Source organism: Gopherus evgoodei, chromosome 5, assembly GCF_007399415.2.
Source record: "Gopherus evgoodei ecotype Sinaloan lineage chromosome 5, rGopEvg1_v1.p, whole genome shotgun sequence".
NCBI lineage: Eukaryota > Metazoa > Chordata > Testudines > Testudinidae > Gopherus > Gopherus evgoodei.
The window spans coordinates 98,862,962-98,889,459 of record NC_044326.1 but is presented as its reverse complement, the minus strand read 5'-3'; the positions used below and the strand labels follow the sequence as shown (position 1 = coordinate 98,889,459).

The following is a 26,498-nucleotide window of genomic DNA, read 5'->3' as shown; positions in this document are numbered from 1 at the left end:
CAAAAAGCGGGTACTAGCGCTTCCGATCGAGCGTGATTACGTCAGCCGCAGCCTCGCTCTAGGAGGGTTAACGGCGCGATTTTTCAAAATGGTGGTGCGGAGGGAGAGAGGTTCCCGCCGGGCCCTGGAGCAGGGAAGGAGCGGCCTGGGGCACGGCGGGCTGAGGACGCGGCCATAATGGGGTGCCGCAGCCGCGCTTCGGAGGGGAAATCATAGAGAGGACGCGGGAGGAGCGGCCGGCGCCACCATGGCTACCTGCATCGGCGAGAAGATAGAGGTGCGGACCCGACCGTCCCCCGCGTGGGGGTGGGGCCGAGATCCCACCATTCTCCTGAGCGGACAGGGGCAGGACCCGACCAATTCCTCCGGGACGGGAAGCTTGGAGCAGCAGCCCCGCCCCCTCCTGCTACCTGCTGGGGTAGTGCCTTCCCCACCCCCCGCGCGGGGAGTGGATTCGTCCCCCGGCTGCGTTGTGCTGTCTCAGGGCCTAAAGCTTCCCAGGGCGCGCCCGGGCGCAGTGAGCGCGACTGGGGAGGAGGACACGGGTAGGGTGGCCGGTGGTCGTGCCAACCCCCTCCTGGCAGGTGGCAAGTGTGAATTCAATAGCACCGTCTGCTCCTAGGCAAGCCCTGCTCTCTCCCCCAGCCTAGTATTTCTGGTGCAACCTGATCTCCGACCAAACTGCCAGGCAGATGGTTTCTACTGCCTCTGGGCGTGTTCGCCTGATTGCTCTGCTGTCCAGACCCTGCATGAATCCTGCCGCTTCTGTCTCCTAGTGACCGTATGGTCTGATGTCAGTCTTCTCTTGCTAGCCATGGGTCCTCCATAATACCATACATCCCAGTCAACACTAATACCACCTCTTTGTTCACATACAAGTGACAGGAAGTATAGGGAAGAGATAAATATTTTATACTAAGGCTTGTCTCTCCTGAGAGTAACACTGAGCCACGGGACTGTTTAGCAAGGTTGTCCCTTTAACCGTGGGGTATCCAGATCAACTGTAGTGATGAAAGGCCGTTAAGTTAGACCCCTAGGAAGCGAAAAGGTGGTGGGGATCCGCCTACACTACTTCCAGCTGTTGCAGTTGGGCTTAGCCCTTTAGGGTACAGGGTGTTGTCCGTGTGCCATCGCTGAGCGTCCCTAGCTGACGAGAGGTTGTTCTCGCTGGAGGGTGGTTGCAGAGCTCCAGGTTGGTCTCCCTGCCTACTGCAGGGGCAGGGAAGGCTTCTGTGCGTCACCGTTTACAAGGGAACTTAGCGGAGCAAACAGCTTGGCCACAGCCCTCGGAGTGTGAGTGGGCCCCTTTCGCTTTCTCCCTGCCGTGCACTTCTGTTGCCCTCTCGCTTCAACTGTCCCACGGGATCCTAGTAGTCACTGGTGCTCAGGGCCCCTAGTGCCCGCTTGAGGGGCGGAGCACCCCCAAAGGGAAGCGAGTCTTCCGTGCGGGGGCTGTGACGGGCCACGGGGGGGAGCATCTCTCTGCGGCCGCTTAGGACTGTCAGGCTGGACAACGGGAGGTGACTGCCGCCGCTGCTATGGCAGCGGGAGCTGGCGGCCGTTGCTCCCCTTTCTGCTCCCCCAGGCGCGGGAGAGTCGGCGGGAAGGCTGCCCGGCTCCGGCGCGGTTACCGGTCCCCTCTGGCCACTGTGTTAGAGTGCAAGCTCTGGGGAAGATGCCGGAGTGGCTGCTGAGTCTCCTGGCCCCCGCGCCCAGCCGCGTTGCCTCTGCCGGCATGTCTCGCAGCCGGGCCGGGGAGAGCTCCATCCAGGTACGCTCCTGGCGCCGCTCCCCCGCCCCCTTGGGCCGGGAAGAGGGCGTAGGTGCTGGATCTAGGGGTGCGGCGGTGTGTGTGCTGCAGCACCCGGGGCTTGAAGTGGTTTCTAGCATATACATGGTTTACAGTTTGAGTGAATGGCTCTCAACACTCCCACTGTAAAAATTGTTCCAGCACCCCTGGAAGAGGGGCACCCTGCACAGTGATGGAAGACTAACTGTGAGGTGTGTCTGGCTCTCTTTCAGGATTTCAAGGTGGGGAACCTTCTGGGGAAGGGCTCCTTTGCTGGGGTCTACAAGGCGATATCTCTAAAAACTGGCCTGGAAGTGGCCATCAAAATGGTAAGTGTTACTACTGCCCCATACACAGGTGGGAGAATGCACGTGAGCCAATGTGCCTTGCACAAGTGCAGCCACTGGCAGACGAGTCACCTCAGCTCTTTCCTGTCCTACTAAGCTATGCATATTGCTGAGAGAATATTGCCTCTCACTGCTGGTATCTTCTCCTCCCTTGCCCAAATTTGCTTTTGGTTGCATATCTAATGCTCTGCATTAGATTTTGTGGCTAAGAACTAGTGATTGAATTGCATATTGCAGAGTTAATATATATATAATATAAAATATGTAGATAGGTAGATAAAATAAAGTATTTTGGGGTGATGCCCAGACATCCCAATCTGATTGGGTCTTCTTCATGCCAAGTGCAGTAGAAACAAATAGAAGATGGGCTTTATCCTCAGCATGTATAAATTATCATGGATTTCAATGGAACTATAATAATTTACAGGAGAATAATTTATAATCTGAGGATCTGGCCGACAGTTCCTGCCTCAGAATTTATATTCTAAGAGCCTGATCCTGACGTCAGTGAGGTTCTACATGAGTGCAGGGGGTTCAGGTCACACAAAGTAGCTTGCAGGATTAGGACCTGAGTTTACAGTAGGCTTGCAAAATTCCACTGACCTATGGACAAGAATTTTACTTTCATCTGCTAAAAAAGAAAAATCATTAGATTTTTCATTATTATCCTCTTTGTGGTAATTGTGGGTAAACAGATTTTGTGCCTAGGCTGGTTAATCTTGATTGTCTTGGAAGGCTATCTTATAGTTTATCAAAACATCTGTTTGTATTTTATAAACTTTACTTATTCATATTAACAAACTTTTGCTAGAATTAATACAGGCTGTATAGGTTTGTCTTCACAAGATTATATTGTTGCATTGAACAATTGACTACATATTGTTGCATTGAAATTGACTACATCTTGCTTATAAATAGTCCATTTTACCACATTAAATATGCCTAAATATTTCTTATCTGCTTTATTAGTGACTTATTTTTTCAGTTTTTCTAGATCTGCATGCATAACTGCTTGTTACACAATCAAATATTATTCCAAATCTGTGTGTTTACTACTAAGAACAAGTTAAGTGCACACTATTGTGATTTAAACTCAAAGTGCAGATAGACTGATTTAAAAAAAAAAGTTAAATGTAGAAGGAACTTGGGTATCTGTAGGGTTACAAAAGAACTTGTAAAATGCAATATATAGTCGACACAAGTAGAGTCTGATGGTAGCATTCATTCAATTGTGGGATTTATCTTAAAATGTGTCTTGAAATTACTTCTCTGATCCCTTTTCAGATAGACAAAAAGGCCATGCACAAAGCTGGAATGGTACAGAGAGTTCAAAATGAGGTGAAGATACATTGTCAATTAAAACATCCTTCTATACTTGAGGTAAGAATAACCTTACACTTTGTACACTACCTTGAAATTCTGCTTCATTGTAAAAGTATTCTAACTGGTTTTTATTCTGTTTTTATGTTCTAGCTTTATAATTATTTTGAAGATAGCAACTACGTGTACCTGATACTAGAGATGTGTCACAATGGAGAAATGAGCAGATATCTAAAGAACAGAATGAAGCCTTTCTCTGAAGAAGAAAGTGGGTTGGATTCTTTCATATAGTGACATTTTTAGTTAGTATTTTTTTGTCATTAAACAGGCATTTAATTTTGATAGATAGAAGTCCCTTTTAAAAATGTTTCACTGTCATTGCTTTCCCTTGGAGCAATTCTATGTAGTTCTAAATCTATTAGTACTTGAAAGACTTTGCTACAATTGCATATATATTTGATACGTAGTTTCTTTGTTTTGTTGTTAGTCCTGTTTGGGACAGGAATGATAGTATAATAGAATAACAACAATTATGACTTACAAGCAGGGACCTTAGTTTTCTGTGATTTAAAAAAAACCCCAAATTATCTGATTTAAAAAGAAATCCATGTTTTTCTGTGATTAAAATGAAATGCTGAACTTTAGTTTCCTTAGCTACAATATATAGTTATCAGTAGAACACAATGTTTTATTGAGATACAGTAGAACCCCATTAATCCAAGCCTCCATTATTCAGATCTCCATGTTAACCAACCACCAGCTGCCTGGGGCTGACAGTGGCTGTGGCTCCGGTGATCAGCCCCCACTGTGTGGGGCCGACTGCCCGAGCACCCCCCACCGCATCTTAAAATAAGGGACAGAAAGCTCTTTGCCAGTTCTCCTGATTATTCCAATTTTTGATTATCCATTCTGGCCCCAGTCCCAATTAGATTGGATAAAAAGGGGTTCCACTGTAATTTTAAATTAAAAAATCAGTCATGAGCGGGAAGTTGTGTGCATTGAATAAGTAACATTGGTACTTCTAGCAAAATCAAGTTAATATATTTTTATTTTTTCACAAAATGTAAAAACTGAAGATTGCTTGTAAAAATGAAAATTCCATGTTTTTCTCTGGGAAACAGATTTCTTGCATCCCTCCTTATAAGTCTGTGTGCTACTAGAAATAAAATATTAAAAACTGGTCTTCAGTGATGCTGAGGTAGATCTTCCCTTTTAACATTAAGGTGTAACCTTTGTTAAATTACAGTTTTAATCTAAAATATGACTGTGTAAAATTGACACATTCTTACTCCACAGATTTGTGCCCCTGTTATTACAATCTGAGTTGCATCTCCATACAATAGGAACTAGGACTGCTGCATGATTTAAAAAAAAATAATACCATTTATTTAAATATTTGTGGGTGTTTGCTACATTTTCAAATATACTGATTTCAATTACAACACAATATGTATATAGTTCTCACTTTATATTTTTGATTACAAATATTTGCACTGTAAAAAACAAAAGAAATAGTATTTTTCAGTTCACCTAATACAAGTACTGTGGTGAAATCTCTTTCATGATAAAGTTGAACTTACAAATGTATAATTATGTACAAAAAAAAAAACTGCACTCAAAAATAAAACAATGTAAAACCCACAAGTCCACTCAGTCCTACTTCAGACAATCGCTCAGACATACAAGTTTGGTTGCAATTTGCAGGAGATAATGCTGCCCACTTCTTGTTTACAGTGTCACCTGAAATTGCATGGCATGGTTGTAGCTGGCATCACAAGATCTTTATGTGCCAGATGTGTTAAAGATTCATATGTCCCTTCATGCTTTCAACCACCCTGATGATGGATTCTGCTTGATAACAATCCAGAGCAGACCGACGCATGTTCATTTTCATCGTCTGAGTCAGAAGTTACCAGCAGAAGGTTGATTTTCTTTTTTGATGGTTCGGGTTCTGTAGTTTTCGCCTGAGTGTTGCTCTTCTAAGACTTCTGAAAGCATGCTTCACACCTCGGACCCTTCAGACTTTGGATTGCATTTCAGATTCTTAAACCTTGGGTGGAAGGCTGTAGCTATTTTTAAATATCTCACATTGGTATCTTCTTTGCGTTTTTGTCAAATTTGCTGTGAAAGTGTTCTTAAAACAAATGTGCTGGGTCATCTGAGACAGCTATAACATGAAATATATGGCATAATGTGGGTAAAACAGAACAGAAAACACACAATTCTCCCCCAAGGAGTTCAGTTACAAATTAAGGCATTTTTTTTAACGAGCATCATCAACATGGAAGTATATCCTCTGGAATGGTGGCTGAAGCATGAAGGGGCAATCAAATGTTTAGGATATCATAAATACCTTTCAACGCCAGCTACAAAAGTGCCATGTGGATGCCTATTTTCACTTTCAGGTGATGTGCATAAGAAGCAGGCAGCAGTATCTCCCGTAAATGTAAACAAACTTATCGTCTTAGTGATTGGCTGAACAAGAAGTAGGACTGAGTGGACTTGTAGGCTCTAAAGTTTTACGTTTTGTTTTTGAGTGCAGTTATGTAACAGAATATATATCTGTAAGTTACACTTTCACAATAAAGAGCTTGCCCTACAGTACTTGTATGAGGTGAACTGAAAAATACTATTTCTTTTGTTTATAATTTTTACAGTGCAAATATTTGTAATAATATAAAATGAGCACTGTACACAGGGGTGGCTCCAGACCCGAGCATGCCAAGCGCGTGCTTGGGGCGGCATGCTGCGGGGGGCACTCTGCCAGTTGCTAGGAGAGCGACAGGCAGCTCCTGTGGACCTCCTGCAGGCACTCCACCAAAGCCATGGGACCAGCGGACCCTCCGGAGGCATGCCTGCAGGAGGTCCACCGGAGCTGCCTGCCGCCCTCCCGGCGACCGGCAGAGCACCCCCCGCGGCATGCCACCCTGCTTGGGGTGGCGAAATGTCTAGAGCCGTCCCTGACTGTACACTTTGTATTCTGTGTTGTAATAGAAATCAATATATTTGAAAATGTAGAAAAAAATCCAAAATATTTAACAAATTTCAATTGGTATTGTTTAACAGTGTGATTAATCACAATTAATATTTTTGAGTTAATCGCTTGAGTTAACTCATTAATCAACAGCCCTAATAGGAACATTGGAACAGCCTCATTATTTTCTGTTTTTGCTGGGTTTTTTTGTTCTTGATATTGCAGATCCAACACAGGTCAAAAAAGAGCTGGAGTCTGGTTTGTTTTGTGCAGCATCATTGGAACTATTTACCAAGTTTCAAAATGGAGGTGGATATGAAAACAATGTGGCTGTCTGTACGGTTCTAAGGGCCTAATCTGTTTTGTGGAACTATTTGCTAATGATGATGAATGATACATTGGGAGGAAAGAATACACAATGAATTAGCAGGGCTGGCAGTTGCAAAAAAAAGCAACACCCATATACTTTTCATATGGAAATCATTGCTACAAGAAGCACTAATCCCAGTGTTGTTACTGCCAGAGTTCCTTGTCAAGTAGATGTACACGTCAAACAACTGATTTTTGTTGGTCTCTTGGATAGTGGTTCAGGACAGATATTACTGTACATTTGGGGATTTTTTTTAAAGCACTGAAATACGTGTAAGTGCAATTCATTGTTCTTCATCTGTTTAAAGCTTTGCATCATCCCTTATAGACGACATCCCCATAACAGACTCAGGAGCCAGAATTAAGTGATAGAACAGGAAGCTGCAAAGCGGTGTGCTTTCACCAATTTGGGAAAAGTTATTTAAAAAATACTGTCTGCTAGACCCAAATTACTCTTTTCTGTGGAATGGTGACTTTTACCAGTACAATTCACTCCTCTCTCTCCAAAGTTTTCTTAAGGTCTTTGCCCTCTCCAAACTCCTAAAGGAAGAGTAGAAAAAGAGACTAAATATATTGGGAGCGGGTTGGGGAGGGGAATAAGGGAGTTGGCCAGTAGACTAGCTTCTGCAATTTGAAAGATGGTAGATGGTGTTGCTTTCCAACGAATATGTCTTTAATTGCACTCCAACTGGGAGGCAGAAGCACTGAAGAATACAGTACATCCCTAGGGATGACTACTGAATTTAAAATGCAGTTCTATTCTGAAGGTAACAGCACTGTCTTGAGTGGGATTGCACAGGTGCAACTGATTGGACCTTGTAAACAATTCATTAACGAAATACAAGTGAATATAATTCCTCTTCTAGTTGTGTTGGCTCTGCACTGCCAACAGGCACTGAGTTTGGTGTAAACATATTTTTCTCACTAAGTCATAAGGATTTGTTGAATAAGATCCTGCTCTTATGTTGTCATGTAGAGTCATACTGACTGAATTTAGAGGTGGTCTAATGATGAAGCCGACTTGTACACAGTACACTTGGGAATACTTCTGAGTGATTTCAGAACAGAAGGCTGCCTGGTAGAGGTGACTTTACTGTATTTTAGAATAACTTGTAACTTTTTCTATGTGCTTCAGGCACTTTGCCAAGAGTGCATCATGTACACAGTTAGGAAGGGTGAATTCCTTGAGCTGTAATAAGGATTGGTAATTGAAAGGAAGTGAGAAGAATGTTATTTTTATGTTATGTGTATGGGATGGAAGAAGGGTTAATGGTCATTTGCCTCAGCAAACAGTGCTTCCTGCCATAGCCATAATCCTGAAGCAGTGGTACAAGACACTATTTCAGTCGATGTGAAGCCTTCAGGCAGTCACCCTCTTGTTCTAGACTGTGCTCTTGGTCTTCTCTGTTTCATGATTGCTTTACCTGTTGTGGTAGGGAAAACGGTTTCTAATTGTAACTTTTAAATTAGTTTAGTGGGAGAAGGGACTGCTCAAGGTTATTTGTGTTTTCAACATTGTTGACATCTGTGCGAGTTTATTAGTGATCTGTTACACTGTATCCAAACACCTGGTCTCTTGTGTATATATAACCTATACATCACACAAAACAGATTGGTTCTAAGAATCTGCTTTATATACTAACTTCTAGGGCAGTGATTTTTTTTCAACCTTTTTTCATTTGCAGACCCCTAAACATTTTCAAATGCAGTTGTTTGACCCGTTTGGAAATCTTTAGGCATAGTCTGCGGAGCTCCATGGACCACAGGTTGAAAACCACCGTTTTATGGTGGTAACAACCTTTTGCGGACCTATTAGACGTAGCCTCTGGAACCCCAGTAGTCCGCGGACCACATGTTAAAAGACACTATTAATAAAATCACTGCCCCATGTTAACAAGTTGTCAAAGCATCAAGGGCCAGTTTTAAATATTTTCAATTTGTACTCAAGTTCTTGTTTCAGTGTGGTTTTGCACAGTGGCAAAAAAACAGATTTGATTACTGGATTACAAGCACCATTACCGTGTTTCATGGATTTGCCTTAGAAACACACAGTCTTGGTGAGACAGCTAAGCAGTATGGTAACAGCAAATAATCTCTCCTCTAATCTCTTTAATATAATGACAGTTACGTTACACATTTGTAGTAATTTGATCCTAATAAATGGGTCAGATCGGGGCACATAAGATCCTTAAAAAGTCATGTTTTGATGCTTTCTGTTTCAAGTATTCTGCTAAAACCAGATTTTATATTTTTGTGTTCTAACAGCACGACACTTTATGCATCAGATTATCACAGGGATGTTGTATCTTCATTCTCATGGAATATTACATCGGGACCTCACCCTTTCTAACCTTCTACTCACCAGTAATATGAACATCAAGATTGCTGATTTTGGACTAGCAACGCAATTGAAAATGCCTCATGAAAAGCATTACACAATGTGTGGAACTCCTAATTACATTTCTCCAGAAATAGCCACACGGAGTGCACATGGACTTGAATCTGATGTGTGGTCTTTGGGGTGTATGTTCTATACTCTTCTTATTGGGAAACCACCTTTTGACACTGACACAGTCAAGAATACATTGAATAAAGTAGTATTAGCAGATTATGAAATGCCAACTTTTTTGTCAGGGGAAGCTCAAGACCTTGTACACCGGTTACTTCGCAAAAACCCAGCAGATCGTTTAAGTCTTTCATCAGTACTTGATCATCCTTTTATGTCCAGATATAACTCGGCACGAAGTAAAGATTCAGGAACCGTAGAGGATTCAATGGACAGTGGAAATGCCACAATCTCTACAGCCTTCACTGGCTCTTCCAGTGTCAGTGTAAGTGGTTGCTTGAAAGAAAAGAAAAGGCTCTTGATTGGTCAGCCACTCCCAAATAAAATGACTGTATTTCCTAAAAATAAGAATTCCAGTGACATTTCATCTGTGGATGGAAGCAGTTCTTATAATCACTGGGGAATTCAGGGAAAAGAAACTGGCATAATTGGTAGGGGAAGAACAATGCAACTTACTGAAGAGAGACCACATTCACGTTATCTTCGGAGGGCCCATTCTTCTGATAGGTCTGGCGCATCTCGCAGTCAGACTCAAGGAATATCAAACACTGTGGAGAGATGCCATTCCATAGAACTACTTTCAACGACCAGAGTAGGAGTGATGGAAAATACAGAAAGATTTTCACCTGTAAACAGCTATGGTGATATTCCCCCTATATTTAAGGATAAGACTTCCTGTAGTTCTGGTTCTTTTGAAAAGCACACATCTCCACCTGTGAAAGACCAAACACAGTAAGAATCAGTCTGATTTAGAATTGGCAGCTTTAAGATAAAATCTAGAACTATCTATTTTGTTAAATGCATAATGTTATAGAATAAGCTATAGTAGAAAAACATATATTTAAATTTCAGTCAGCACAAATGCATTTTCTATTAGTGTTTTAAAAATGAGTTCCCCTCCCATATGTCTCTGGTGAAAACTACAGGGTCCCACCATGAGGGGAGGAGCAAGTCTTGACTGCTGAAAGTCTCTGCAAGCATGGCTTAGATGCCAAGTAGGAGTAGGATGTGGCTTCTGTCAGTATAGCTGTCTGGGGGCTGCAGAGGGATGGGGGAAGAAAGCCCCAAATGCAGTGCTTCACCAGTAGCCATTGTCCTCTGCATGTGCAAGTTCCAGGTCCTAACTGATGAGAGCCCTGGCTGGCTTAAATTTGTCAAACTTCAATTAACTAATAGTATAACAATAAACCAATATCTATTTTAGACTATATGTATGGAAATAATATTTGCTTTTTTGCTGTATTTGCCTGGTGCACCTGTCCCGTGTTATCTGGAGTCTCCAAAGTTCTATATGATTCTCTTAGCCCCCGCCAACATGTTCTGCTACTGTCTCTGCATCTGGAATAGAATTACTCTTATGTTATATAAATATACAGTATAATCTTGTTTATGGATGTCACTTATTTCACAAAAGCTATACTACTCATTTAGTAAAAGAGCCACTTTGTACAAATTTATTTAGCTTTAGGGTCAATAGCCAATAAATATTCATGTTTATTGTTATGGAAACACTTACACATATTTGTGTATTTAGCTCAAATTATCTCTGTCCAATGAAGCCCAGTATTGGTTTATTAGAACAGAAGTCCCAGACTGAAACAATGCAGCAGTGGCTTGGAAGCATACAGACAAACGGTATGAATTTTCAGAATGTTGTTTTTTTAATTGTCAAGTTTGCATGACCTATACAAACTAAAGAAATGCTGTTACTTGCCCCAGGCATGTAATTACTTACTTGTCTTATAAATTAATATTTCTTTATTTGTGACAAAAGGACAAATCTAATTGTGTGCTGAAATAATCCAGTACAATGGGATGTACTGCTAATATTACAAAATAAATTGGACATTCGTGTTCACTTCCATGGGGGGAGGCGTGCAGTCTGGCTTCCTGGAGGAAACATGGGAGGGAATTTAAAATAACGAATTATTATGATGTGTTCCTTTTTGCCCCCTTCAATATTTAAATGTTTTTCTATGCAGATAAACACATTATGAACTAAAAGTATAGTAAATGGTACACGAATAACTGCCTGCAGTATCATAAGTGAAGCTTGATAGTCAAATTGTATATCACTCTGAAATGAAGTCATCCTCTCCTTTGGCTATCATCATTAACTTTCTGATTTTTTCATTTATTTTACTAATAAAAACAACTAGTACCAACAGGAAGATTATAATACAGAATTTTATAGTCCTTCCTCATTGTTCAGTACTGACCAGAAGCAGAACAACTCTGTGCCTATTTAAATGATGATTTGAAGTGTGAAGGGTAAAATTTTCAAAAGCACTTAAGTTCCACTGACTTTTTCCAATGAGATTTAAGTTCCTGAATGCCTGTCACTTTTTTGAAAATTGGACTCTGGTGCTTTTGAATATTTTTACCCTAACTTCACTATTTTGGAGATACTGAGATGTCATTCTTTAAATAACATAAAAATGTTTTGTGTATTAGTGTAGAGTATGAAAGACAGATGATGATTAGAGCTGCAGAAGGGAGGGTGGAGAGAAATACAAAAGACACAGAAGGGAAGGAGGAGTTCTTTGCCATGCATTATATTACATCATATATGCAAACTGTACATAATAAAGATGTAATTTAACCAAGAGGTTTAAATAACACAAAACCACTCATTTTTCTTTGTTTGATATTGCCAGACTCCCTTTCCCTTGGGGGAATTGTAACCATATGATATATAGTTGGAATTACCCTGTTCCTCATATAACCTAGCTATCTCTGCTCTCTCTTCTCAACTCTTATTCTTTTTGCATTTGCTTCTATGCCATGGTGGAAAGGATGCATTCATTATTTGAGTGAAGGAGAGAGATGAGGCCGATTTTAAATATTGGCCTCATTTATTCAAATATAACAGTCATGGCCAAATCAAATATAAAAGCAATCTGTTCCCCTAGCTGAACATGGGAAAATAAAGCATAACTATTCACACCTACCAATATATTCTAAATTTCTAATCTACCCTTTTGCTGACATATTACACATAAAAAGCAGAATATTGCAAATATTTTTTATTTATGGCAGTAGCATGTTCAAATATTCTATTTCTGTCTACTTTATAGCTAAAATAGAAAACACTTCTTAAAAAGTGCATTTGAGAAGTTGTTTTTATTCTATCAAGAGTTTGCCATATTGTAATTTCAGTAAAACTTGCTAGTCCTTTTAATAGTACTACATATATTACCTGAGTGGTAAATTAACAATATTTCTTTCCACCGAGGAAGATCAAGTTTGATTCCTGTTTTAAATTTAAATAAATATTTAGAAGTGTACTAGTAGTGGTATAATTTGGAAACAAATCATTCAGAAATGCTGTTTCAGTTAAGGTACTCTGCACCCACTATATTTAAAAGGCAGTGATTGACACATTAGTCACATAGTGGGATTTATTTTAAATTGTATTGGAGTTCAATACATCTTTCAAATTTGAGTCATTTTATTTTGGAATAAACTAAAATGACACACTGATCTCAACCTAGAAATGTTACTCAATATTGAGGGCTAAACTAACCTTTCTTCTTCAGTTACTTAATTTTATTTTTTAAATTTTAGTTATCTTGAAAATTTTTTAAAGACCGTGAAATAGTTCCTTTCTTTCTATCCCACCTCCCTTTGCCCCTTAAGAGCTGAGAAAACTCTTCCAAAGTAATGAATTTCGTAAGCCTCTAACCTGAACACAATGCTATTTTTCAGCTCAGCTGAGAGAGCCTCAGGATCACATCAGTACTGATAACACAAATGGAGGTTTCCGATACCATCTAGGTGTGCAGCAAGAAACATCAAGAAATGCCTGGAATGGCTTAAAAGATAAAAAAAATCCCAGTGCCCCTATTGACATTGCACATTCTATAAATGAGATCAGTACAAAGAAATATACCTCTGGATTTCAATGTAAATCTGACAAAGCTCAACCAGCATCTGCATTTGGTCTCTATCCAACTTCAGAACAAGGAAAAATCAGGGGCAAAGAACTATTAGGACATCAGAAACCTACACTGCGAAGTATTGTATCTCCTCTGAATGCTCACAGGCTAAAATCAATCAGACAAAAAACAAAAAATGCAGTGGTATGTTTTGTTTTTTGAAATTATAAAAATAAATATTTATGGATGAAGTATAGTGAAAATGGAGATCCTTTTCTTTTATGCAATTGCTCAATGAAACTGGTATGCTCACATGCTTTCTAAGATGTCTATTAAAAGAAACCAAAGATTAGTATGGCATGGTAAATCTCAGTCTTCATTAGTATGGTAAACTTGAGTCTTCATATAATCTAATGCTATTACTGATTTTTGGCACAAATGTTAGTGTTATCTCATTCTGAGCTTACAAGTAAAAGAAAACTACAGCCTGATACAAACTAGATATATTAAAAATAGGCATGTTTTTCTAAGTATTTGAAAAATGCACACTTTAACTTTACAGGTCTTGTTTTGAACGTTAATGTGACCAAATTAAAATATTATGTGCGTGTGGTTGTAATGTAAAACATTTCCTTTTAAGCTATGTATCTTAATTGGAATTGAAGAGAATAATCTTGCTCCTTCTCTCACAAACACTCTTGACCTCTTTTCCTCATTGCTTTCTTTTTTTGTCTCTTCTTTAAAAATAAAGTTTTCAGTCCCTGCTTATCTCAATTTCTTGTTTTTCTCATTCTTGTCTCTTTTTTCCTTTGTTTCTCTTACTGCTTTCCCCCCGCTTCATCCTCCATCTGTTCTTTCTCCTCCCTTACCCTAATATTTGAAAAGGTATTAGGGCTGATCTACCTCCTAATTTCTGATTGGTCACTTCAAGAAGCCACACGCTTGGCTATATAACTCTTTATTCATGCTGAACAAGCATTAGAATTGTCTTAAGTAATAGCATTACCCGTACAAGTTACTTCAGGGAGCACAAAATCAGCTGCTTGATCTTCGTAATACCATTGTTCATTTTTATTATGAATTTGCCATAAACATGGAGAGGGAAGAAACACATACTTTTCTGAAACATTTGTGTGTGTGGGGGGGGGGAGGAAGTATAGTCTCATTTGAGCAAGAAATTAAATTTTAACCTGGCTTTTATTTTTTGTTTGTGTTTTAGGTGAGTATTTTAGATGCAGGAGAAGTGTGTATGGAGTTTCTAAAGGAACTCCATTCCCAAGAGCTTGTGAAAGAAGTTCTCAGAATATCTTGTGATGGAAGTGTGGTGAGTAGTAATTTAACTTAAATTGATCATTTCCATTTATTATGAATATCAAGTGACTATAGTATTAAACTGTTCAGTATATCAGTATATGACAAATAAAAGCAATAGCCTTTAGCTATATTAACCTTAATTTGGGTATCAGTTTGTTTAGAACACTTTTTATCCTTTAGATAGCAGTTGAATATTTTGCATCAAGGATGGGTGTGAAACTGCAGATATTTTCTTCTTGGGTAGTGCAGCCTTTGAAATGCAAGTAGCAGACTGATTTGTTTCTGTTTTAAAAACAGAGACCTCTGATTTTGGTTTTAGATCTAAAACTGGCTAAACTTTTTTAGCTGAAACCTGCCAAAGTAAATTAAAATTGCTTAGACAGAGGAATACAGTAGTTAAGCCTTGCATTGTTTAACTTCCATCCACAGCTTTCAGATAAGGAATATTGTGATATACTGTATAGCAATATAACTATAAGATTTTTGGGGGCTTTTGTTAGATCACAGTTTATCATCCAAATGAAGGAAGAGGCTTCTTTCTTGATGATGGACCTCCCTCTCCTCCTGAAGATGTTGTTACGTACAACTTTGACAACTTGCCAGGTAGTGTAAAATATTCTTTTGTTTAAAAAAAAAAAAAAAAAAGTAGATTAAAAGTGTGCTTTTTAAAAAACTGTGCATGGTTGGAATGAGTACTAGCTTTTAAATACTTTATGTTGAATACAATGGAGAAAATGCCTATTCATTTAGGAGCAAGACAAAAACTAGAGCTCTAATTGAAACTGACTACTTTTTTCTCCTTTGAAATGTAATGAGACTTCATAATGCTGTGAGGTAGGGTACTGGTCTTCATTTAATGACTCAGTTATAAGGAATCACTTATTTGCCTACATTACACCATAGGGGGATGGGTAAGATTGAAGCTTTTGTATTTTTTTTGGAGTCTGGTATTCAGACTACTTGAACTTGAGGGAGGGAAAGGTTTCCAAATAATCTTCAAAGCCGACAACCTAACCTCTACTTTTTTGTGGCCATAGTTTGAGCCTGAGTGATTATTAAAGCATTTAAGGCAGTACTTCTCCATATATAACAATTGAGTAATGTATTTTACTGAATGGTTAGTACAGCAGCCTACTTTTTGCTTTAAAGATCATTCATTGACTTTACCAAAACCATCTTGAAAATATTCATAAAATGTGTCCATTGCTTCCTAAATTAAAGAAATCACTAACATATGCTTTGAATGATATTAATATATGAATCTACAGAAACAATATATTCCACATGGATATGAATGTCCTATACTGGCCTAAGTTCAAAAAAAAAAAAAATGGCAGGGTAAAACACTTAGGGTATGGCTACACTTACAGTTGTACAGCACTGGGAGTTACAGCTGTCTTCGTACAGCTGTGTAGGGAAAGCGCTGCAGTGTGGCCACACTGACAGCTACCAGCGCTGCAGTGTGGCCACACTGACAGCTACCAGCGCTGCAGTGTGGTCACATTTGCAGCGCTGTTGGGAGTGGTGCATTGTGGGCAGCTATCCCAGCGTTCAAGTGGCTGCAACGTGCTTTTCAAAACGGGGGTGGGGTGGAGTGTGACAGGGAGTGTGGGGGAGACAGAGTGGGTTTTTGGAGCTGACACTGTTCTCAGCTCCCTGCCTTGCAAGTTCTAAGGACTGGAAGATACACAGCACTTACCTTCAATCATTTTAAAAGTTTTGACCCCTTTCCCCACCCCTCTCTTATTCACTAAATGCAAATTATGCACTCCTAAATAGCCTTCAGATCACATAAGCAGCTGCTCGACACGGACTCCCCTGTCTCCTCAAGCAAACAGCTGTGAACATTCCAAAGCAATGCCCCTGCCTCCGCTCGTTGCTCGCTGGAGCAAAGAGCAGCTGTGTTTGTTTTTTAGATAAGTTGCTCTGGGGAGCTCAGAGTTCAGCCATTCTTCTGGTTTGTTGTGGACAGGAATTCTTGGATACCTCCTAATACCCTGGAGGCTAATAACAGCGCTTTTCGTGGCCACACTTGATGAGCAGCGCTGCATCACAAGCGCTGCAATCGTTACACCCCAAGCAGACCAGGTGTACAGCCAGCACTGCAGCCAGGGAGTTGCAGCGCTGGATGTGCCTTGCAGGTGTGGACAGTTACTAAGCTGCAGCGCTGTAAACCCACCACCAGCGCTGCAACTCTCCAGTGTAGCCAAGCCCTTAAATAGCTCTGTAAAATTCTACCAGGTAGGTCCTTGAAAGCTGACTTCCCTCATTTTCAGTTAGTGACAGCTAGACAGTGACAGATCTCACAAATTAAAAAGAATTAATTATAATTTATAAATGTATATATTTTCCTTCTGAATTAATCAATTAAGAGTTTTAAATCTTCTTCTTTTAGAAAAGTACTGGAAAAAGTACCAGTATGCAGCCAAATTTGTACAGTTGGTAAGATCCAAAACACCAAAAGTTACCTTCTATACAAGATATGCTAAGTGCATGTTGATGGAGAATTCACCTATTGCAGATGTTGAAGTTTGTTTTTATGATGGTATGTATTCATATGGACAATATCTTTAGCTTTTTACTGCAATGATTTAAACCTTATTAGCAAAATTGTACTGAAATCCTGGTGATCAAACAGAAACCATGTGTAACTTCAAGCTTTATTAAAATTTTTTTGCCTAAGAACAAATCGTGAACGCTTCCAAGTTATAAAGGAAAGAGTATTAGAATTTTTTAAAGTACTGTATATAGTACTTTTTAAAGTACTGTATTTTAGTATTTTGTCAGTTGTTTTTCACCCTAGCATACAAGCCATTTAAATATTTAAGTTACAATATCCACTATCTCCTGGCAGATTCAATTATCCAGTGTTTTGAGAACACACCACAAGAGCGGTATTAAACTACTGTCGCTCTCTTTGTGAATCATCTTCCTCCCTACCTGTGACTGTTTCTCATTTTAGATGTGTGAACAGTGTGCTTGCTTTTAGATTTTCCCTGTCATTATCTAGGAAAAATTGTGGCATTTTTAGTAGAAACCTCAAGAGCAAGGGATCCAACCATGTCTCTAAATTACAAATAAAGAAAAGATTTCAGGCCAAATTCTTTTCTGGTGTAAATAGGCATAGCTGCATTCAAATACAATGAAGTCAATCTTAGGCCTTCCAAAGCAATAGTAGTAGTAGTTACTTTTTTCTTAAAGATTGTGTAAGAACACAAATTCAGTGTTCAGGGAAGTCCACTTTTCAGTAGCACTGCTGAGAAGTGCCTGTTCTGCAGAACAAGCTCTTGTTTTGTTGTATGTAAGTGGCCCCTTTCATTTAATTAAAGATGAAACAAAAATGAAGAATGTATTCATTATTTAACAGTTGTAACACAAGAGCACTATTCTCTAATACTTGATTTCATTATCTTAACTTCTTGAGTTGGAATATCTTAACACAGTGGTTCTCAACCTTGCCAGACTACTGTGTACCCCTTTCAGTAGGCTGATTTATCTTGTGTACCCCAAGTTTCACCTCATTTAAAAACTACTTGCTTACAAAATCAGACATAAAAACACAAAAGTGTCACAGCATATTATTCCTGAAAAATTGCTCATTTTCTCATTACCATATAATTATAAAATATATCATAAACCAAGGTAGAGAAATACTGCTATAGTATATACAGAAGTATAAACAAGTCATTGTATGAAATTTTAGTTTGTACTAACTTTGCTAGTGCTTTTCATGTAGCCTGTTGTGAAACTAGGAAATATCTAGATGAATTGACATGCCCCCTGGAAGAACTTTGTATACCCCAGGGGTATATGTGTACCCTTGGTTGAGAAACACTGTCTTAACATAAATATTTAAGTATTAATTTAAAGGTGAAGTGGTGTGCTGTGAAATCCTAGGCCAGATCTCATGTATGGATATTTGGTGGTGGTGGTTTTTTAAATGCATGGCATTTGCACAGGAACTACATTTGATACTGAATATACACTAATACATTAATATATGTTAACATTATAGTTGACCTATTTAAGTCGCTTTTTGATTTCTCCTAGATTTAGAGTTCATCTTGGAGTGAGTTAAAGGAATGGATATGTTTTTCTTTGCAACAAGTCTTACATATTTATTTCTTGACACATTCTGAAGAATGTAGCAGCAGTAATTTGCTGTACTTGGTAACTTTTTTGATATTTTAGAGGAAAAATTATTAGACTTTGTTTTTCTAGGGGCAAAAATACACAAGACAGCAGGTATTACTCGAGTGATAGAAAATCTGGGAAATCCTACACTTTGAAAGAAGAAAGTGAAATAGGCCTGAAGGAAATACAAATATATATGGATCATGCAAATGAGGTAAATATTTATTGTATAGGCACCTCTCAGTGCAAAGTGCCCGCTTCTAAACTTGCAGCCTTTTTCAATGAGGTTGGCTCCAGGACTATCTTCTGTCCTTTTGGTGCCTACTTTTCTCTTTAATGTTATGACTTTCTAAAATGCAATCAGACTTTATAAAGTAATGCTATCCCTATATTTGATTAGTTAACTTTCAATGTAAATTAAAGATAATTGTGAAAAGAGCCTCTGTTGCTTTTTCTGCAAAGCAGCCTTGCAGATAGGTGAGGGAGATCTGTTTTAAGCAAAAAGTGCCACTAATCTGCCCTTAGTGGAATACCCATTTTCCAACTAACCTTTCTGGCCCCGTGTCTCCCAATAAGCAGTCTCAGGAATAATCAAACCACCTCTGTGGGCTTGGGAATAAGAAACCAAGACCATGCACCCACTGTGTGCATTTCCACTCCCTACCCTCATTTTACTGCAAGCTTCCTACATTGGGATCCTGGTTCTGTCTCTTACCTTGGCCTGTGAGACGGGAAAGAGGGGGTGGTATGGACTTTGGATCTTGCCCTATAGGGGCACATTTTCAGTGCCCCTATAGTGTGTGATCCAAAGTCCACTGAAGTTAATAGAATTCTACTGGTCTTCAAAGGGCTTTGGAGCAGGTGCATGGGAGTGAGCTCTCGAGCTAAAGGAGAATGAGTTGAGCTCCCCCTGAAGGCACAGCAGTGTGTCTAGGAGCTGCTCTCTATACAGCTAACAGCAGAAATGCTGCAGCCTTGTCAAAACCAATTTCCTCTGTACCAGTAAGCCTTAGCAAGGCTGTTGCAAACACCAGACACACCCATCACATTAAAGAGTCCATGTTACAGGTATTTATATAGCACTTTCATGTTCTGAATATAAACTAACTTTTTTTTTATTTTTATATTTTTTTCTTCACAAAACTAGGGTCACCGTATTTGTCTCGCATTGGAAGCTGCTGTTTTGGAAGAAGAAAAGAGAAGTGAAAGTGTTCCCTTTTTTCCAATAATTGTTGGAAGGTAAAAGTGTATTTTAAATTGTCGCAAAATTAGGTATGTAAACATTTAAATATATCTGGATTAATAGACTCTCCTTCATTGTATAAAAGACAATTAGACTGCATGCGGTGAGTTAAGAAATCTAGATCAAAAGATAGCAAACACATATGAAATCTGAAGTTCTTGAATGAATGGCGCTATAACGTGCTTCATAAACACAGCCCAATTTTACAGATAACCTCCGTTGCTTTACTGTCCTAAGTAACTTGTCTGAAGCCACACAGTCAATTGCAATTAAGAGAAGCCACGTTTCCTGACTAAGTCCATTGCACGTCACACAATTATTCCCAGTAAGAAGATTCACGAAGACCTTTTATTCTTGTGCTATTTTTAATTTCCAGGAAGCCAGGCAACACTGAATCTCCGAAGGCTTTGGCACCTCCCTCTACTTTAGTGGATGTAAACTGCGCAGTGAAAGATGCTACCTCAGCAGATAGAAATATAACTGTGAGCTCTACTCCTTGTCATGTTCCCAACATAAATCCTTCTGTAAGTAAACAACTATGTAGACTTGAGGATTGCTGTCTAGTTAGAATTCAGATACAAAGTTACATTTTTATGGATTTAACCTGTGTACCTACCAGATTTGATTACAAATACAGTTAGATTAAAATGTTTTATGACACAATTTCTTTGCTTGTCAATTTGTAACTTAAAGCTCTTGATCTTCACCTCATTTGTTCTGTCTAGGTTTTGTAGGAATCTGAAAAAGACGTCATGCAGTACCTAACAGCTGTAGAGCACAATTTGATACCCTTACTTATGAATTTATTTTGCTAAATATAGAAGTTTTTTAATTGTTGCAAAGCACTATGAAAGAGCTGTCTGAGGCACCTTCTGGTTTGGATGTGCTGGAAACGTCTCATAGGATATTAACAAGTATTCAAACTATGATTATGGGACATAGCATCAAGGTTTTTTAAAAGCGTGCATTTTATATGAAGCTTTGTTGGTATTAGTGTTATCTGTATATTAAAAAAAAAAAAAGTCTAGCATGTTAAAGGCCCAACAAGCTTAAATAACTGAATCAAAAGCAGGTGCATCTTGTATGTTACCTCCTTTAAATGTCTGCTAGACAAAACTGTGTTACACACCGAGACTCAAAAGAATAAGAACAATTGGCTGTATTTCTCTCTTCTGTTTGTTTCTCTTAGTTATTGGTCAATTGATCATCTCAGTGAGAAGTATTCTTGTAACTAACATCATCTGAAGCCTGTTTATGAAGTAGAGAAGCACTGTAGTTATGACAGTAGGAGACTCTGGTTAAAGGGGAAATAGGCTTAAGTAGAAGGGGGAATCTGCTTTCTCAAAGTACTTACATGGTATAAAAGAGGCCCTGTGACCAGTCCTTTAGTTCAGAGGATGAATAATATAGTGAAAAGTATCAGTTGCTGGTTTGTAATCCATGCATGCTGTAGAGTAATTAAAGTGGTCAGATGACGTATATAGGTGACTAAATATTTTAACCAGGAATGAAGGAGCATAAACATCAAAGGTTTTTATTGCTAAAACTTAAGTGATCATGGTCTCATCATTAGTAAGGACAACAGTGTTGTGCATTTCTGTGTTCTATTTTTAGATATATGAAGGCTCTGTGTTCACCACTGCCATTCCTGAAACAACCTGCTCCTCCAATCAGGAAAAGGAGTGTAGTCCAAACTCAGCCCAGCTTTAAAATCTGTCTTTGTTAAAAATGTTGGTTGGGCTTCTCAGGTGAGTAGTGAATTGCTGATAAAGTAGACAAGTCCACTTTTTTTTGGACTTGAAATTAAGTATTTTTTTTAAGTAGAAGAAATTATTAATTTTGAAAATGTATTTAGGCTTCACTTGCAAGCAGGAAGTACACAGTAAGTTTCATTAAACTACAGTTTTGGTCACTTCTTGAAGGCAGATGGGCTGGAAAGTACAGGATAGGGCAATAAGATGATGATTGGGAGGTTAAATATGAATGAGGAAACTGGGAACTAGCCTTGAGAGAAGACCTGAGTGGAGTATCAGCTAACCAGTACTACTTATTGAAGTTGAGATTATTTCAGACAATGGAAAAGTCCAAAACTAGTGGAGATAAGATAGATATATAAACATCTACATGAAGAGAGAATTGACATAACAGAGCCTCGCTTCTAGAGTGGTATATACAGAATGATCTCTCCAACAGGTGGATGTGTTAACTAATATACTAACCTTTTTAAACAATAGAATGACACTGAGTTAGTGGGTCACTTTTGTACTTGTCATTAGTGGGTACTATTCTGGAGGAGGAATTAGGAGGGAATTTTCTGTTCATTGTTGGATATGTGGTTTCTTTATCTGGCACAAAGACCATAAAGGTGGGGACGGGGGAGTTGAAGTTTACAAAACAGCAAAATTGTTTTACATAATCCAGACATGAATTTATGACCTGCTTCTGGTCCTAAATGAGTCAGTAAACTTGTTTAGTAATTTGTCTAGTTATACCACATACTGTAGAACCAATAGCCATATAAACTAACTTTGTATTAGTTTTTGTACAAATTTTATTGCACAGTTCTTAGCTAAATTGTACTACTAAACTTAGAGTAAAATTTCCACAAGTGCTGAAGTCCTATTTTTGAAATCTGCCTAAAAAGCCCTTTGAAAGACAATAAGGCTTGGGCTCTTAGGTGACTTCAGCACTTGTGAAAATTTTACCATAATCTTCTTAAAATAGATAGTTATAGTATGTGACTTTAATTATTTGAAGTTTTCAGGCTGTAATAACTTTGGACACATCTCTTGTCAGTTGACTAGTGGAGCAGTGTGGGTTCAGTTCAATGATGGATCCCAGTTGGTAGCACAAGCAGGTGTCTCTTCTATCACTTACACATCTCCAAATGGCCAGACAACTAGGTGAGTCTTAATTCTATAAGCACATAGATTACCTTCAAACTAAATAGAAATACAAAATAACCTTTGCAGTTGGTATCTAATGTTGACCTTTCACAGTTACTATTTTTTACTACAACAAATGGTTTTAATTTCCATAACGTGCTAATCAAAGTAAACATCTCTTTACTATAATTTCATCATATGAAAACTACCCAAATGGTCTATGTGTAGTACTATGTCTATAGTGTGTAGATAAAAACTTTACTAGCATTGTAGCACAAAAAAAAACCAAATGTGTGTAACTTCATGTGTGTTTTTGGTAATCAAGTAAGTGTAGGAATAGCAAGCACATAGTAAAATGTATCTTCGGTCAGCCCTGGATAAGATGGGAATGGGTTCTGTCCATATATCTCTTCAGTATGAGATTTTATTTATATTGCTTGCTCAATAACTAGAGGAAGCTTTAATGAAAAGAACTATATCCATTGTTCTGAAAACATGTCCACAATTTCCAAGTTCAGGGAATGCCCTAGTAAATTAACTAAGCTACATTAAGTGTAGAGACCTGATGATCTCAGCCTAAACAGTAGATGTTCTATTTTGAGTCTCAGGTGACTATCGGTATGGCTACATTTGAAATTTTAAAGCGCTGCCGCGTGAGTGTGGTCGGAGTGCCAGGGTTGGGAGAGAGCTCTCCCAGTGCTGCATGTAAACTCCATCCTCTACGGGTGCAGCTTTCAGCGCTGGGAGCGCACTGAGGCTTTATAGCACTGTATCTTTTTCACACCCGAGCGCGAAAGTTGCAGCGCTGTAAAGTGCCAGTGTAGCCAAGGCCTATGGCAAATAAGTTTTATTGCTGTTCAATTAATAAAATTAGGAATTTCACACAATGGAATGTACAGTAAGATATCCATTTGGATACTATATTTGCAGTTAGCTGCTCAACATTTCTCATTTTTATCAGGTTATTATATAATCTCTACAATTCTGAACACAAGAATTCTGCAAGTAAAAAAAATTAGACAAATTTACTTTAGGTGCTCAAGACATCCATATACATATTTAGACAAATCAGTAAGTGACTTGACTTCAGAGAGGCTGAGCACCCACAATTCCTGACATTAAGTTAAGGATTCATAGATTCCTAACTTTAGGCACCCAAGTTTGAATCTTTAGTATCTTAATCTGCTGAAATCATATATGGATGTTCTGGACATAGAAACTGCTTCTACTACTTACTTGTGTAACTTCCTCCACCTGCTAGGTATGGAGAAAATGAGAAATTACCAGAATACATCAAAGAGAAGTTGCATTGTCTGTCTTCAATTCTTGTGATGTTTACCAATCCAGCTGGCCCCCGCTGATGAACATAAAGCAACATTTTGGGCTAGGCGGCTTAATAAATAACTTGCTGGCATTCAGGCAAAATGACTGATTTACTCAGCTTACCAGAAACTCTTATAGTTCAGAAATTCTACTCAGTGATGTCTGCTAAACAGCAGGAAGGAAAGTGTTGCTATTACATCTAGCCAGTTATTTGTGAAACACATCTTACAAATGTATAATACTTTCCTCAGATAGAGGACACAAAGTTATTCTACATAAAAGGTTCTGGGCAATCTGAGACTGATTTTTCAGATAAAGAATCCCTGAACAATCAATCAGAACTGTACATAGTGTCTCCCCTCCCCCACTGCTCAATCAATGCTGGCAATCAAAGAAAAAGCATTTGCACTGTTGAAATATTTGTACCTGTAAATAACTTGTATTTTATGTTGGCTTACAAGTAATATATGTAAAAATATACTTTGTTTTATACTTGTTTTATATTTTTGTAGCAACAGTTTCTAATGAAATTTCCCTGCAAAAGCATTTTATAAAAAAAAAATAAATGCAGTGGTATTTGTCCAGATCATTTGGTTCATTTAACAAAACCATTGCCTAGGGCATTCTCAGATGATGGCACACTAATGTATGGGGTGTGTGTGAGAGTAAAAAGGTACAACTTTAGTTGCAACATTCTGACATGAAATAATGTCCATGGGCACATCACCTCTGATTTTGGACCACTGAATCCAAGGGTGTATAGGGACTGGAAAAAGTGCAGCACAATGGTGTAGAAATGCCAGGCTTATTAGGCCACACCCTACTTCTAACTTGCATGCTGAGAAGCTCAAAAAAAATTAAGGTTGCACCTACTTGTGATCATTATGTCGAATTTATACTTCCTTTGGGTACAGATCACCTCTGCACTGGGTCTAGTACTATGGTGAATTCTTCTTAGATTTACAGAATTTCTGAATTTTTCCCCACATAGTAAGTACCATGCCAGTTACTTTTTACATTGTAAATGCTGTTGTCATTCAAAGTATAGCTACATGTAGCTTTTTTCCCCCCTAATTCAGACAAAATTTCAAGAATATCATGTACTGGGATGGGTGGACTAGGAATCAACTATGTAAGTAGAGTCAACCAAGGAGCTTGAAGTCTGAACATACTTCTGTAGTGTCATTTTAATTCTAGCTAGTTTCCTAGACAAATTGAATTAGTACAGATAAGCAAAAAATACAGCAACACTTCGACCTTTATTAAAAATAAAGATCCTTAAAACTAGAAAAGTATAAATATAATATTCAAATATTACACGTCTTAGAGCAGGGAGAATTTACTGGTCACACTTTCTGCATTGTAACTGGAAAATTCAGAAAGTGTCTAAAAGTGAAGTCTTTCTAAAGCAGGTAATATCTTAAAAAATAAAGCTGTTAGAGAAGAGTGTCTTAAACTTAAATTAGCTAATGCCACTGTGGAAAAGTATATATTTTATATCCCAGATCAGTGTTAGTATAAGGAAGGATTATTGATGGTTGTGGAATTTGTAATTAATTAAATTAGTTACACTATTAATTCAACTGGTGGAAGGTGCCATTGGCCTAATATACTAACCTCCTCTCCATCAAAACTGAGCTTGCCCATGGTTGGCTCATGCCAGGTAACTAGCGGTCTTTAAGGCCTGACCTTTTTAACAAGCAGTTGTGGAGCAGAACAAAATAGAGAGAGCTGGCAGGACGGCTGCATCTGCCCTGACTCTGTTGTATTGCTAGGCTTGTATACACCTGCAATCACTCACATGTTCACCTGAAAAGTGTCATACATTTTTTTTTCCAGGGGGTGTATGGGTGGGGTTAGAAGCCTCAAACCTTCACATCTAAAAGTCTTAAAACTCATAATGAAACACTGTGGTTGGCCAGTCTTGGAAGAGTGAGGGGGATACATGGTGATAATAGGTCCTAAAAGACTGGCAATCTGAAATTTGTCCGATATTAATAAAAGCAAATATTTTTCAATTTTCACTTAAGTTAACCAATATCTACATGCATTACTTGAAAACTTGTTTGTGAAATACACAAATTTTGTGGGTTATTCTGTAAGATGTCTATCAGTTGTGATGAAATTACAGTATCTTCAAGTGCTTATGGAGTTTACAAGTAATTCCTATTTATTTGTGTACTTATGTTACCCAGCTGTTTTTTGAAAATCCCACCCTTACTGCACATCTACCACAGGGAGATTACTACTTATTTACTGATCAATTGGGAGAAGCTGTAGGAAAGATATGTATGTACTCTTCCATCTTTCTCACAATCTACATATGTAAACAGTCAGATAATTGGTCTTTGGATTT

At 38.6% G+C, this 26,498-nt stretch overlaps 1 protein-coding gene across 1 annotated transcript; it reads left to right on the top strand.

Moving 5' to 3' along the window:
• The first annotated feature begins 38 nt into the window (after positions 1–38).
• Positions 39–24,726, top strand: PLK4 (polo like kinase 4). Its single transcript, XM_030564627.1, is given in 18 exon segments — positions 39–277; positions 2,023–2,118; positions 3,421–3,516; positions 3,610–3,724; positions 9,065–10,097; positions 10,900–11,000; positions 13,074–13,447; positions 14,463–14,567; positions 15,058–15,160; positions 16,953–17,102; positions 18,779–18,817; positions 18,820–18,905; positions 19,839–19,930; positions 20,311–20,458; positions 21,549–21,636; positions 21,639–21,682; positions 22,731–22,837; positions 24,081–24,726. Coding segments are annotated over 18 exon segments (2,907 nt in total). The 5' UTR covers positions 39–247; the 3' UTR covers positions 24,181–24,726.
• The last annotated feature ends 1,772 nt before the right edge of the window (positions 24,727–26,498 follow it).